At 50.1% G+C, this 15312-nt stretch overlaps 1 protein-coding gene across 1 annotated transcript in view; it reads right to left on the reverse strand.

The window, feature by feature from the left end:
* Positions 1 to 15312, reverse strand: part of IRAK2 (interleukin 1 receptor associated kinase 2) — a 1381573-nt gene that overhangs the window by 452661 nt on the left and 913600 nt on the right. Inside the window, exons 6-7 of the mRNA XM_069643462.1 lie at positions 10045 to 10112; positions 9120 to 9234 (exon numbers count right to left, since the gene is read on the reverse strand). Of these exons, the coding sequence (XP_069499563.1) occupies positions 9120 to 9234; positions 10045 to 10112 (183 nt within the window). The remainder of the gene's footprint in view (positions 1 to 9119; positions 9235 to 10044; positions 10113 to 15312) is intronic.

Consider the following 15312-nt stretch of genomic DNA (forward strand, 5'->3'; position numbering starts at 1 on the left):
AAACGTTTTTGATCTTCCCCCCTCCTGTTATGCTTGATTCATGCTTGATCTAAAATGGCACGGGTGCTCAATGCATTCTGGGAGCGCTCGGAGCCATGTTGGATATTTACTTCATACCGCAGTGAAATGCTGCACACATTTTGCTGAGTGTTAGATCCACAGTGCTGAGACAAACATGCTTTCCAAACCTGGTATGCGGTCAAGGCCATTTCTGCTGGGAAAGCTAACGTTGTTATGGCTTACTACTGTTCGCCGTGGAGCGTATTTTTAGAGAAGGGAGGCACTGCGCTTCTTGGGGGGGAAGCTCTCGATTGACTCAGCTGGCAACCGACGGCTGTTCCTCAACTGCGCAAGTGCAATTTCCAGAATGTTCGCGAATTAACTCCCCTTTGTGGAGTGTGTATATATGCGGAAGCCCGGAGGTGGTCAGGTGAGACTTCAGCCGGAGAAAGGACACTTACGTCCAGCCTTACTGTGAGCTGTGGTGCTCTCGGCCTGGCTGTTCCCGGGGTCTTCCAGCCGCTTCTGGCCGAGATGAGGAATCCTGTTATGCTCACGGTGATGTATTTCTTTTTGACTTCTTTACTTCTTCTGTGAACTATGTCCTTGTTATTTTTATGAGTTATTTCTATGTACGTGTAAGCTTTGAATAAATAGCCGTAAAGAGCCGATTATCTTCTAAAGAGTGCGTGGTTGTGAGTTATTGTGTCTGTCTGTTTATGGTTCAAAGTATTTGCTCTATAATTGCATTGGTGATTTATGGTTGTTCCGTGCACTTTTCGGGGGGAGAGCAATACACCTCCGTAGCCAAAATCAGGAGATGTGGATTCCAGAAGGAGTAATCCGAGGACAGCTAAACCCTGCACATCACTCCAGGTAACCCCACACATTCCTTAGTGAGCACACACCAACGGAATAACCCTACATTGTCATTCTCAGCCTTCTTTTACACTCTTTATTTGTGTCCCTTCCACTTTTTGCTCTTCTTCAATGGTGCCCTGAGTATATTTCTCCAGGAAACCTAGGCCGGACTCACTGGAGTTGCAACTCATGTGTATGTGGTGCTTTGTGAACAGAAAGTTGTGCTGGTTCTGGATGTTGACAGTTACCTTTAAAACATCGCCTGCACGAGCTGTAGCCATTTTAGCTCACAGAAAGCCTTTTTCTACCTGGTGGTTTCCAGTATGCTCAACATATTGATGCTAAAATACTGTTTACGTGCATCTATTTACCCTGCAGCCTCATTATGTTACAGGCAACCAATGTGAAAAACATATGTGATAGGAGAGGATAAATGAAGGAACCTTCTTTATTCAACCAACAGTCAGCCTTTCTCCTCCATTGTTTCAGTCAACTAACTTGGAGGGAGGATTGAGTGTAAAAACAGCACTCATGCTGAGAAGCAAGAGACAAAAAGGCACAAGGCGGAGGGACAGGAGGACAGGCAATCCAGAACCAGATTTATCCTACTACTATTATATACACACATTATCCAACATGCTCTTGTGTTTAAAGTTGTGATTAGAGTTACTTAAACACAGCTGGATAGCTCACAGGTTGATTGATCACCTCCGACATGAAGGAAGCTTGCACTTTGCAAGTTCAAAACGTGGAATGCCTGACATAGCCCTTCACCCTTCGGGGGGCTGTACATTCAGTAGCATTACATCGAGTAATAACAATCTTATAGACCAGAGATGGGGTCATTTTGCAGGATAACGGGCAACACGTGTAAGTTAAGTATAGTTTTATTATGTAGCATTTAAATAATAAGATTGTCTTTATAAGTCGGCATTGGTTGAAAAGGTATGAGTTTTACACAAGCATACATTAGTGTAATGTAAACAGTATTCAGAAGGAGCAGGAATTTGGATAGACACACTATGTAAAAAGCCTGGCATTATATTATTATTCCAGAAAACAAAAATTATCTAACTTTCATATTAAAATGCACTGGACGAAGGGAGGCCACCAGCGCTCATGGATGCAGCCCGAGTGTGATATTCTCCCTGCCCGGGACCATTGAGCCTTGAGCCCCGATTTTTGTTTGCCCCGCATATGAAACTTGAAGTAGGGGAAGACGCTGTGGCACAACTCGGTGAAAAGGCGAAACAAATCGCCCCAAGATTCGTGGTTAACGAGCCCAGCGAACTTGTGACGAGAATGAAAGCTGGATTCTTCCCTGTGTGCGTTTAGAGAGGCGGTGCACGGCAGCTGCTGTCCCGTACGTGAGACCGGAACCAGTGGGGAGAGCGGAGAACCCTTCCGAGAGCACGGGGAGGGGAGTGCCCCCCCGCATTCCGGCAGTCGCTTGGCCCTGTGGTGCTGAAGGGCCCCCCTCCCTCTGTCCCCCACCCGGCAATCCGTCAAAACAGAGGTCCGTGGGGCCGAGGATAACCGAGGTGACGTCCCGCAGCAGTGGCTGGGGCGGGGACACCATAGCATACATGCCAACATTGTGACATACCTGGGAGGGAGATTTCCCCAAGGAAATCGGGAGACATGCATTTTCCCATAGGAATGCATTGGGGCCAAGGATATTTTAGGCGGGAGAGCGTGAAAAATAGCAATATTTTTCACTGAAAAATTGGGACTCTCCCGCCTAAATCGGGAGGGTTGGCATGTATGCCATAGAACCCCAAGGGTGAAGTCTGGGGACGTCCAGAAGTATGCAGGGCGTCCCCCTGTGGCGTAGTGGCACCCCCAACCACACAGGCCTGGGACAGCGCAGGACAAAGGTGGAGAAGGGCGTGCCGGTAGATGGGGCTCGAGGGACTTGGCGGCAACCACTTGGAGACAGATAACGTCAGAGAGCCTGCTGGAGGACGCGCTCTCCGCTAGGCAGATAATTATATCAGAGCCCAATATACACTGATCGTGTTTCCTGTGACTGCTCCAGAGCTACAAACGTTCTCTCGGTCGTGGGCACCCATGATTGGGACGGCAGCTTGGCCACAACGGTCTGGGGAGGCACATGCTCCAATCTGGGTGCCCTTTTCTCCATTTGAGCAGACCTACATGTATATTGCATAGCAGGCAGAGGTGCAATGTCGCCACCAGTTTTGCCCACCCAACCAAGGTCTCCCTCTCAGCATTGCAAGCAGATGAACGTACGTTTGTTTCCCATAATCCGGCGAGATGGGACGATTCCTGCTGTTAAAAACCACAGCAGGGGCCAAGCCATATTGCAGGGACGAAAGGGAAAGTCTTGTGGAGGGATCCAGAGTGCAGCAAGGGAGTGAGACTCCCCCCACGGAGTACGACTCCCACCACGTAGTACAACTTGGAAAAACTGTGGGTCGGGCCCTATAACTTCCGGTGGATGAGCTAGACTCCCGCAGACGAAGGGAGTAGGGGCCCCCAAACGTAGGGCGTGTGCCCCCCTCTCAGGCATAGGCTGGGGAGCGACAGCCATTGTCTGAAGAGACTATGGGATTGTTCTTCGCAGAGCACCAGGCCCCGGTCTCCACACAGGGGCTCATCCAGAAAATAGGAAACAGCACGCTGAAGTCGGGGGTGAGTTGAAGGAGCCCACGCGGTGGTCGGCGCGGGATCCAGCACCCGACGTACAAGGTGACATTGGGGCACAGAGTAAAGCGAAGAAAGACCCCACGGTCTGGACGGGACTGAAAGCACGTGGGGTTGTGCTTGGGATCGCTCACAGCAGTACCGAGCTGAAACACAGGACCGGAAAGTGGAAGATAGAGCGTCCCCTCTAAACCGGACTTTAGTGGTGTGGACGCCAGACTCTGGGGCGTGTGCCCGCCACTGGGGTTGCGGAAGGGGAGCAACGGCCCACGATGAGCCAGAGACCTCGAAGGGAAAGACACATAAAAGGTGACATCTATCGCCCGGAGAGGTGCACAGGGGGAGAGAACGTAGAAGGTGTCACACACTGGATAACGGGTTGCGGTGGATGGAGGCAAAGCAGAAGTTGGCCACATACATATATACACTGAGCCGCACCGGGCCTGGGACTCAGGGGCAGGGCAAAATGGCTTCTACTAAGGAGGAATCCGCAGCAACCAAAAAGGATGTGGCAGACCTGATGGAAGAAATAAGGAACATGAGGGGAGATATTGGAAGCAGGGGTGACAAGATTACCCAGCGAATAGATAAAATGGAGGAGCGGCTGGAGGAAGTCAAACATCAAACCTCCCTGGATACTTTAGAGTCACAAATGCCTTGATGGGCACAAACATGGGCTGACGACAGAAGACGACATTCACAGAGATATGAGGGAGTTGCTTGGTGGATCTGACGGCGAGAGGAACCAGGGTGAAAGGTCAGACGACAAAAGACAATGGCGCATCAAAGGACCTAGAAAGAGATGTATTCTGGGATCCAGGAAGTACAGGAAGCTGAATGCATCGCCCGTGGTGGACACTTGGATCACAATTGAATCTTCCCGGGAATACAGTAGTATGTATATTGACGAAGGATGTGGTCTTAAAAGGGTTGTATGTTGGAGAAGGAGACCTGGGTGTATTCCTGTTGGATTATGTTCTTGTAGTGTGTTGGAGAGGCTTTGTGGGACCCAGAGGGGCTGCGGGTAGACTTGGATGATGCGGTTCAGATTGTGGTGGGGAGCTCAATGACAATGAGGAAGGGTAAGTGCCGGAGCGAATCGGACCCTGCTGGTGGTCCGACTTCAGCCTGGTGAGGAAAACCGAGAGGCGTCGGGCGCCTTTGAGGGGGGTGCAGGGCGGACGGGGAGGAGGAGTTAGGATAAGGGTCTTCTCGAAGTTGTGTTTTTTCAGTTGTTGGGAGGTGGAGTTCTGGGCTTGGCTGCCCGGGGAGGGATGAAGAGGTAAGGGCAGTGGGATACTTTAGGAACTCCGGGGGGTGGGCATCTTAGGGTGGGAACATTGAATGTCAAGGGGTTGAACTCACCCACGAAAAGGTTGTTACTGGCTAGGGATTTCCGCAGAGCGGGCCTTGAGGTAATGTTCCTCCAGGAGACTAAATACACCAGAGGAGAGGAAGGGAGGATCCCGGTCGGTGGCTTGGGGCAGGAATACTGGGGCTTTTGGCCCCTGACGAACGCGGGGGTGGGAATTCTCATTGGGAAGGGGCTTAAAATGGAGGTGACTAAGGTATGGGCAGATGAAGAAGTCTGGGCTCTCGTGGTTGTTGGTACTGTACAAAAAGAGTGTTTTACGTTTGCCACTCTTTACTGCCCCAATCAGGGTCAGCTGAGGTTTTTGTTGAAAACTCTCCCGAAGTTGATGTTTGAGGTTTCAGGTTATATAATATTGGGAGGTGACTAACATGTGGGCAGATATTAAATTGGATAGACAAGTGGGAGATACAGGGACATAAGACCCGCCTGGGAGGTGGTGTGCGGAGGTCTTGGAAATGATGGGGGTTTACGAGCTCAGGGTGAATGGCGGCATCAGCACCCGAAAGAAAAGGGGTATACATTTTACTCTGCTCCACACAGCACCTTCACCACAATAGATTATTTGTATATCTGAAGGGGGCTGTGTGAGGAGACGCTGGGCTCAGAGACCTCCCCGATCACATGGTCAGATCATGATATGGAACTAAACAGGCTCCGTCTAGTACATAGGGGGTCCAAGTGGAGATGTAACGAGTCCCTGTGGAAGGACCCGGTGTTCCGCGTGGAAATGACCGCCGAAATCGAGGAATATTTTAAAATAAATAATATGCGCGAAGTCACAAGGAGGACGGTGTGGGAGGCAGGGAAGGCGACTTGGAGGGAGATCTTCATTAGGGAGGGGGCAAGGATGAAAGGGGATCGGACGTTAGTTGAGAACAGGCTGAGAGAGGAGATCGTTCACGTCAATAGGAGGGCGAGGGACGCCATGGAAACGAGGGAGGACAGACTTTTGGGTGCAAGGAGGAAAAGGGAGGAGCTTAGGCTCCTTGAAGAGGGTCGTATAGTTAGGAAATTACAGTTCCTGAAACAAAGGTTCTATGAAAAGGGGATGCACTACTGGCCGCCAGGTTGAGGGGACAGCGGTCCGAGATATGGGTGGCAACTATAGAAGGGGCGGATGGAACACAGGACCCAGGGACGGAAGGGATTCATTAAGCATTTGCAGCATTTTATGAAAATCTATACAAATCGGAGACTAATCCAGGGAGGGGAGACATATCGGCCTATTTGGCAGCAATGCAGATGCCAGAGCTTTCCCGGAAGAAGGTTGAGGCATTGGAAACCCCAATCATGGCAGAAGGAATTAAGAGGGCGGTGGTGAGACTACCTTTGGGTAAGACCCTGGGGGAAGATGGGTTCTCGGCAGGCTTTTAGAAGTCATTTATCTCCCCCCTCCTCTCCTTTATGGTGGAACTCTTTAATGATATACTAGAGACCAGTGAAGCCCCGGAATCCATTTGCTGTGCACTAATAATAGTGATTCATAAGGAAGGTAGGGACCCCAGAAGATGTGGGTCTTACCGCCACATATCCCTCCTGAATATTGATGCCATGATTTACACAAGGGTACTGGCGGCGAGATTGGAAACAGGCGGCCGATAGGGAGCAGACACGATGAGGAAGACCTTGCATCTGATTCATGAGACGCAGGAGATGGTGGGGGACACCACCCTTATCTCGGTGGACGCAGAGAAAGCGTTTGATAGGGTGGAGTGGGGCTTTCTTGAGGAAGCTCTGGGATAGGTGGGCTTGGGGTCTAGGTTCAGGGGGGGCATAATCGCAGTGTACTCTTCCCCCACGGCATCCGTGGCGGTTAATTCTGGTTATTCCCGCTGATTCGCCTTAAGCAGGGGTACGAGACAGGCCTGTCCCCTCTCTCCGAACCTTATTTGTGCTCTCCCTAGAGCCTCTAGATCCAAGAATTAGAGGGGACCCCTGAGTAGAAGGACACAAGGTGGGACGGGCAGAATACAAAGTGGCTTTATATGCAGATGACATGCTGTTGCATATAAGGAACGCCCCAACCTCGATACCAAGGGTAATCCTTTTGATTGAACAATACAGAGAGCTATCTAGTTTTAAGATTAACAGGACCAAGTTGGTCCTGTTTCCTTTGAAGGGAGTTGGGGATGAAGACAGGAATAGATTTGCCCCATTGGGACTAACCGTTAAGTGGGACACATTGAGATACCTGGGGATTAATCTCAAAAAGGAGGTGGGAGCCTTCGTTGAAGCCAATTTCCCCTCACTCATTTCCATTTCGTGCTGATCTTGTAAGATGGGGAAAACTGACCATAAGATGGTTTGCCTGCCAAGGTTCTTATACGCATTTCAGATGCTTACGATCCGGGTCCCTGAGTACTTTTTTCGGGAGACAAAAGGGGAGATGCTTCAGTTTTTGTGGCAGGGGAAGAAAGCAAGAGTTGCATAAGAGGTTCTCACATTGCCGAAAGAAAAGGGGATGGGGGGGGACTTCCGAATCAGAAACTTTATTACAAGGCTGTACATCCAAGGGTCCTCATAATCCATTTTCGGATGCAAAAGGAATTCCAGTGGGTTGAGTTGGACAACCGTAATTTAGCTCCCGCCACAGTAGCAGAGTGGCTGTGAGTGCCAAGAGGTAAGCTTCCGCGTAAAATCAGGGACCACCTGATCCTGGGCACCATATTTGGGAGATCTGGTGGGAGAAGCGGATATGCAAGGAGTAACAACATGGACATCTCCCCTGAATCACCTTTGGGATCCTGGTGTCCGGGACGCAATCCCGAACCCCGAGAGATTCCAAGCATGGTTGGAGGAGCGCCTGGAGCGGGTGGGCCAACTGTGGAAGGCAGGGTTCTTCATAACGATTACGGACTTGGAGGGGGAACTGGGCATAAGCGCTTTTTCAGTCTGCTCATACCTTCAGCTAAAGGGAGTGCCAACGAGCGAAAAAAGGAGAGAGGGGATACAGAGAGACCTTACTCCCTTTGAAAGTCTCCTGGATAAAAGAAGGGAAACAAAGGGCTTGATTTCTGCCATGTATAGTGCTTTGCTGATTGCAGGAAAGGGGTCCACAGAGAACCTGAAATAGCGGTGGGAAAGAGATATGAATAGGGAAATAGACCCAGGGCTCTGGTTGAAACTGTGTAAGGGGGCCTTGTGGACCTCAATCTCTATTCAGTACAGACTACATGCCATAAAGCTTCTTCATAGATGGCAATATGACACGGTTCAGCTCACGAAGATGTTTCAGTCGGCAAGTCCCATGTGCTGGCGCCTGTGTGAGGAAAGGGCCGATTATTGGCATATGTGGTGGGGATCCCCTCGGATACAGGTGTTCTGGGATGAAGTGCTGAGGTGGGTTAAAGACAAAAGGGGATTCACTGTATCAAAACACTGTTTATGATATTATTCGGGATGGGGGAAGTAGAGGGAGAAGTGAGAAGGTTGACGGGGGTGGTAGCGCCCCTGCTGCTTGCAGCACGGGCCTGCCAAGTCACAAAATGGAAATGTGCCAAAACTCCCGGCAAGAAAGAATGGAACAATGTTGCTATGAACATATGCGTAATGGAAAGAATAACGGCAGCGCTTAATGGGAATTCAATGCCACATGAGTTGATATGGTGTGAATTTATGGCAAGATACTTGAAAAACTAGGGAAAGAGGTGTTGTGCATAAGTGGATGGTATGGGAATCACTGTACGGAGAGGTTTACATTGGGAGCGTGGCGAATCTCTCCCCCCTAAGTGACTACCCCGAATCAGACAATATCCCAAGAAGGGGAACGGCTCTCATGAGGCGGCCAAAGACATTAGGTAGATGCAGGTGTTAAGACTGGTAAGACTCTCTACCTGGACACAAACGAAGGTGAACATGTTGGTTTTTATTGTATGGAAGAAGACAACGTTTAGAGGAGGGAGTGGGGCAGGAATGGGGGGGGGTGAAAAGTATCCAGATGTCAAGGGAGTGATTTTGGGAGCAGGGGGTGAAAAAGGGTTGATTTTTCCTATGTTAATGCCTTATTCCCAATGTTGATATTTCTTGATGTACGAAAATTACAATAAAATAATATTTAAAACAAATATGCACTGGACAAGAAATCTTTTCATTCTCCAACAAACAAATAGGAGTTAAATACCTCTGGATATGGTGATTCTGAGACCCGTGTGTTTGTGGCATGCAGTGAAAGCCACGTAAGATAACAATGTGAAGCAATAGAACCCTTAGAGCTCACCTGAGGATCCAATGCTTTGTCCAGGGATTGATTGAACATGTGTTGGTAAACGAGGCAAAGGAAACCATCTTCCACACAGCAGCCTAGCAGTTTCAGAATATTTTCATGGCTACATCTAGAAGCAAACAGAAATAGGATGTAAAACAATTTCTATAACAGTTGTGCTTAGATTTTAATGCCTTGGCATATATGTGTGAGGCAGAAGAGAGTGGGCTTTTTGTAACAACACCTGCTGTAGCCATTTGTCCTTGTGAACTACCAACAGTTACAGGCCACATACTGATGTTTAAACATTATAAATATTGGACTATCAAGAATCTTAGTGTGTAATTATCTTGCATGGATCCTTAGGGCTACATAGTAGAATGTTGTGTTCGCATGAGTAGGATTTTACTGTTTTCAGTGAACACTTGTGCATAATTGCACCATAGATATCAGTTGGGAGTTAGTTTGATTGTGTATTGCTATTCTTAGGCCTATTTTCTATCATTTGCCGCAACGCACATATGAGGGCTTGCAGGCCTGGGCAGTGCCCCAGAACATGGTTTTCACAACGACCAACCATTGTGAAATATTTCACTTTCTGCATGACCATCTCAGTAGAACACATAGCAAACAAAAAGCCCACTATGAAAATGAAAAGTAAACTCATCCAAAGCGGCATCAACTGCTCAAATTTTTGATTTCCTCCAATATTTAGCACTCTTTAAAACATGAATATTCCACATCAGTTGCAGGTCCTGCATTCTTGCCGTCAAAACTCCAACACCTTTGGGGCAGTGAAGCCAATTTTATAGCAATGTTAAGGCATTTTGATCAAAACGCATGCACCACCAGCCACCCGCAAGCCATATTGAATACATCATACAGTTTCAGTACCTCTAAGCAGCATGGGACTTGCGATTGTAATTGAGAACAAACTCACCGGAAGTAAATCTGAACTTCTGAATGGAAAAACATTTCCATGCATTTTTGGCGGGAGCACTGCAAATTCTAGAGAAAGAAAAAAAAAAAGATACCACTATAAAAAGACAGCATTTATGTTAGCCTGCGTATATTTATCAGAAAACAGTGAATGCACATTAATCCGACAGAAAGTTCAAAGTGGTAGATTGGTTAATCATGTATGACTTCTGGCAATGGGGCAGGAATGGTCACAGTGAATGTACATTTACAAGGACGTATAGCTTACATGTTACCCTTTTCAAGGTTACTGTATGTGAATGCATGAGAGTTTGTGGAATGTTGGCAAACTTTGTGTGCATGATGGGTTCCAAGCATAATAGTTGATGGCGATAGGAGAAGATGTATCACCCGTTGGTTGCCTCTGATGAAGTCTCTTGCCTATTCCTGATATGGTACCTGCAACGCCAATAAGGGCTTCCTTTTATATAACCTCTAGAGTCCGGCCTGGTTCCGACTCAGAGGGGTCTTTCTAAATCAAACTGTCACACCCCTGCCGCAGACACAGTGCTTAGAGGGGCTGACAGGTGCCGCCAGGCTGGAAGACACAGGCAAATAGGGTGTGTGTGTTGTGTGTGTGAATGTTTGTAGCATGTTGGTGAGGGGCCGGGAGAGTGTGTGGTGTGTGTGTGTGTGTGTGTGTGTGTGTGTGTGCGAGAAAGAGAGAAAGAGAGAAAGAGACAAAGAGATATGTATGGGGAGGGGTTTTGGGTAATGTCTGTGGCTGGGAGCGGGCAGGGGGGCAGATTGAGTTTTGGGGTGAACCCTCCCCGTTTTAAGGTGTGAAAGTGGGGAATTGGATAAACGAGAGTTGAGGGGGCGGTGGGGAAATCATTCTATATAATAAAAGACCTGATGTATTATTGTCCAAAGCCATCCTACCCGCTTCGCCTGTATCACTGCTAGAGGGACCATGACGTAGCGTCCCATTGGATCTTTATGTGTTATGTTATGCTGAAACGGGAGCACCTTATGTACTGGTATTATTCCCCTAGCTTCCGTGGAGTATTTAGTGTAAGACCTGTGTTCCCCCAACTTTTGGCAAATCCCTTACAGCATGCCACAAAGGCATGTGTCTCCTGCAAGAACAGGATCCTGGCCTTGTGTCTCTCAACATAAAGGAGTAATTTGTGGGGACGCTGTTGAGCAGCCAGGAAGATGGCTGCGTATTCTTGGAGCTCCGGCCCCACATTATCCTGATTCACATAAACTCCTGTAAAATCAACCGACACAACTCCAGCAAGTCCGCTGTGGTGGGCGGACGAGGCACAGTGTCTGGAGAGCAAGTTTGGAGGTGATCCGATGCCAGTGCCGGGTGCGGGAGACGGTGGCAGACGTTGCCGGCCGTCCGCGATATGCAGCTAGTTACCGAGACCACCCACCGACCTATACTTTTATCCTTCCTGCAGACACACTAAGTGAGCGGTTGGGTCGGTGCTATGATGCGTGTTCTGTGGTCTGGCTCTGGGCCAGCACCCCGCCAATGCCTGTGACTTGTGGCTGGGACCACTGGGCGGCCGCTGCCAGGTGCTGTCATACAACTAAAGTTGCCTAAATTGCTGCAGGCTTGATTACAGGCACGCCAGCCGTGGCGTAGTTGGAACGGATCCACCATACATGATCCCAGCTTGGGGACGCCAGACTGGGCGAGTGGGGGCACTGTCGCACCTGCGGTGCCTGGTTTCGTCAGCGTATCCTGCCACCTGAGGTCTTGGCGCCCGACCTGTGCCCCGGATACGGCTTGTGGTGCGGGTTGTTGCTTGCAACAGCTGGGGGGGGGTCGCAGGTGGCCCGCTTGCGTCGTTTCTACAGATGGACCTGGCGGGCTGATACTGCGGGTCCGCACGAGCTGGCATCTGGCCTGCACTTGCCTGCAGGATCCTCGCTGCAGACCCTGACGTCGGCAGTTGTGTTATTGCGAGACGCTGTTTGCCTCTGTGGTGGGTGTGGGAGAGGGTGGCAGACGTTGCTGGCCGTCCATGATATGTGGCCCGTTACCCAGACCGCCCAACGACCAATACTTTCATCCTTCCTGCAGATCCACTGAGTGAGCGGTTGGGCCGGTGCTATGACAGGTGTTCTGTGGTTTGGCTCTGGGCCCGCAAACCGCCTATGCCTTGTGACTGGGACCTCTGGGCGGCCGCTGCCAGGTGCCGTCATGCAACTAAAATTGCCTGAGTTGCTGCGGGCTTGATTACTGGCGTGCCAGCCGTGGTGTAGTTGGAACAGATCCGCCATACACGATCCCAGCTTAGGGACGCCTGAATGGACGAGTGGGGCCACTGTCGCACCTGCGGTGCCTGGTTTCGTCAGAGTATCCTGCCACCTGAGGTCTTGGCGCCCGACCTGCGCCCCGATACGGCTTGTGGTGCGGGCTGGTGCTTGCAACAGCTGGGGGGGTCGTGGGCTGGCATTTGGCACACACTCCGCACTTGCCTGCAGGATCCTCGCTGCGGACCCCAACGTCAGCGTTGTGATACTGCGAGTCGCTGTTGGCCTCTGCCTGCTGCTGCTCCACATACTGCGCCTTGGGGTGCGTCTGGCGACTCCACACCGGGACTCCTCTCCTGTGCTTGGCCCGGATCAGGGTTTGCCCTGTGGTCACACAACTTGTGCCCTTATACGCTCCTGGCACTCTGGGGCGGTGACCACCTTTGCGTGCAACTGAGTTGGGGGCCACTCTTTAACCCTCTCACCTTCTACATTGCCGGCGGTGGAGGAACACCCATACGAGATCCAGCGGCAGTGAGTGCAGGCGGCCTGTCCCCCTCATTACACATTGCTTGCCCGACCTGCTTGTACGGGGCTACGCACACCTGTACTGTGTAAACTGTGAGGGAGCCACTCAATCTAGTGCTGTTCCAGGGTGAGTCGGACTGGGCATACTACTAGAAACTGGTGTGGTATACGTAAAATTCAGCTGGCCTGTGCTTTTGACCCAATAATTTGTTCTGCATGGGGTGGCTTCACTCTTGACCGCATTGATTGCCATGGGTGCTGGGCGAGGCGCTTCCAGCCCATGTTGAGGGTTCAATGACACATTCCCTCTTAAACAGAACCCGCTCATGGCGGCACCTCACAAAGATCAACAACATCCTTTCTGGACCTCAGTGCCAGTGACCGCGACTCTGCGAGACCCTGCTGCCCTTCGCCTGCTCCTGTGCTGCATGCTGCGCCCTGGGGTGTGACCCGCCCTACATCCAGGGGCCCACCTGTGCCTGATCTGGGTCCAGGGGACCCTACTGGCACAGAATTTGCACCCCTGTGCGCCTCCTGGGCTGCGACTACTCTGCTGGGCGACTGAGGCGGGGGATGCTTTCTGTCTCCCTCGCCTTTCTCTACATTGCTGACGATACTGGAACAACCAGGCAACATCAATCCGTCAGAGGTGAGTGGAGGCAGCCTGCCATCATTATTTAACATTTGACCATCCGAATTGCTCATCTAGGGCTTCGGTTATCTGAGCTGCATGGACTATGGAGGGACCATCCGCTTTGAAACCATTCCACGGCAGGGCAGATTGGGCTAAATGTACAGAAGTGGTGGAGGTCATGAGACTTTTGGCATAAGTCCCAGCCAACACAACATTCTGTTCGGCGAACAAGCTCTTATTGTAAAATAGTGCCTTGGGGTCGCCCTTGCCGCACTACGTCAACTAAAGGGGCGTACGCACCCGCTATCCTTTTGATGCACCAGTGAACATATTGGTAGGTTGACCCTGTACTGGGAGATAACTGTGGCGATATTGCATTGACTTGGATCCTCACATCAGACCGCACTGCAGAACTCTGCCACCTATTCTTCTGTAACATTCCCCACTTCGGTACTGCGACAAGGCATCATGACAAAGGGGCTCCGGGGGAAAGAAAAAGGGCTCCTTGGACACGCACACAAACACCCCTGGCAAAACCCCAGGAACTACTGACCCGACACCTGGAGATGAGCAACCCTCAGCCTCCGGATCTGCAAGGGACGACCACTTACTGGCCGCCATGCAAAGCGGATTTCATGGCGGTCAACATGAAACTAGACAACATCGTCTCCACGGTCGGGTCTCTGAAATCCAAGTTAGAGAAGGAGGGCGCACGTATAACGGAAGCTGAAATTAGGATCGGTGAAACGAAGGATAAAGTTGTCAAACACAATCGAGATATAGCTCAGGTACAGCAGGAGATGAACAAGTTCAACAATAAATGTGAGGATTTGGAATCGCGCTCACGGTGCAATAATATCTGCATCATAGGGATCCCTGTGGCGGCATGCAAAGGCCTGATGGAAACATTTGTGGAAAACCTACTGAAATTAATGCTCGACTCCTCGCAGTTCTCCCAACACTGTCGAAAGGGCGTATCGCATGTTGGCGCACGTCCCCAAATTAGGTGCTCCCTCTCGAACAACCCTGGCTAGGCTTCTTAACTACAGAGACAGGGATCTCATCCTTCGACTGGCCAGAGTGAAAGGAGCCCTTTGATACGAATCTGCTGACATATACATTTACTCTGATTTCTCTGCCAATGTCCAAGCTCAGCGCAAGTCATAAGATGCCGTTAAAAAACTGCTATGCATGAGAAGTCCCATACGCACTTCTGTACGTGGCAAAACTGTGCATCTAACATGGTGGGTGCACCCACTTTGAGAATCCTGCGGAGGCAACGGCCTACATTGAGGCCTCCATCTCCATACCGCTCCCGAGGCGAGACAGGGATGGTGGAGGCAGCCCCCACCCGCGCAACAATGAACCAGACATCATGAAAAACAACTGATCAATACAACTGGCGCTGTGTCCCCTCATTCTCCTAATTGTGGATATGTAATTCTATGAAAATGCGGTTGGCTGCAGGGATGCAGCCATCTGAAGAGTTTAGTTTCCTGCTCACGGTGTCCCCCGTGAGGTGTTCAAATTTGTTTTTTGGGTCAAGGGATGTCATTGTCAAGTTGATAGTGATGATGTGGGTGGTGGGAGGAAATTGTTTCAAGTTGGGGATATATGACACATCAGTTACCTGTTGTTTTAGAGGTTTTATAGGTTGTACCATGATGTTATTAATTAGTAAATTGGAAAATCAGTGCAGGCTTCTCCTCGACTACACAATACAGTTGTTCCCTAAGTTCATCTCCATCGAGACTGGGCCCTTATTCAATAACAATGTGACGCTATAGATCAGAAAATCTCATTCATGTCATGGAATATCCATGGACTTAATCACCCCATCAAGTCACTCACGGTTGT

The sequence above is a fragment of the Ambystoma mexicanum genome, chromosome 2p (genome assembly GCF_040938575.1).
Source record: "Ambystoma mexicanum isolate Mex_15411 chromosome 2p, UKY_AmexF1_1, whole genome shotgun sequence".
Lineage (NCBI taxonomy): Eukaryota > Metazoa > Chordata > Amphibia > Caudata > Ambystomatidae > Ambystoma > Ambystoma mexicanum.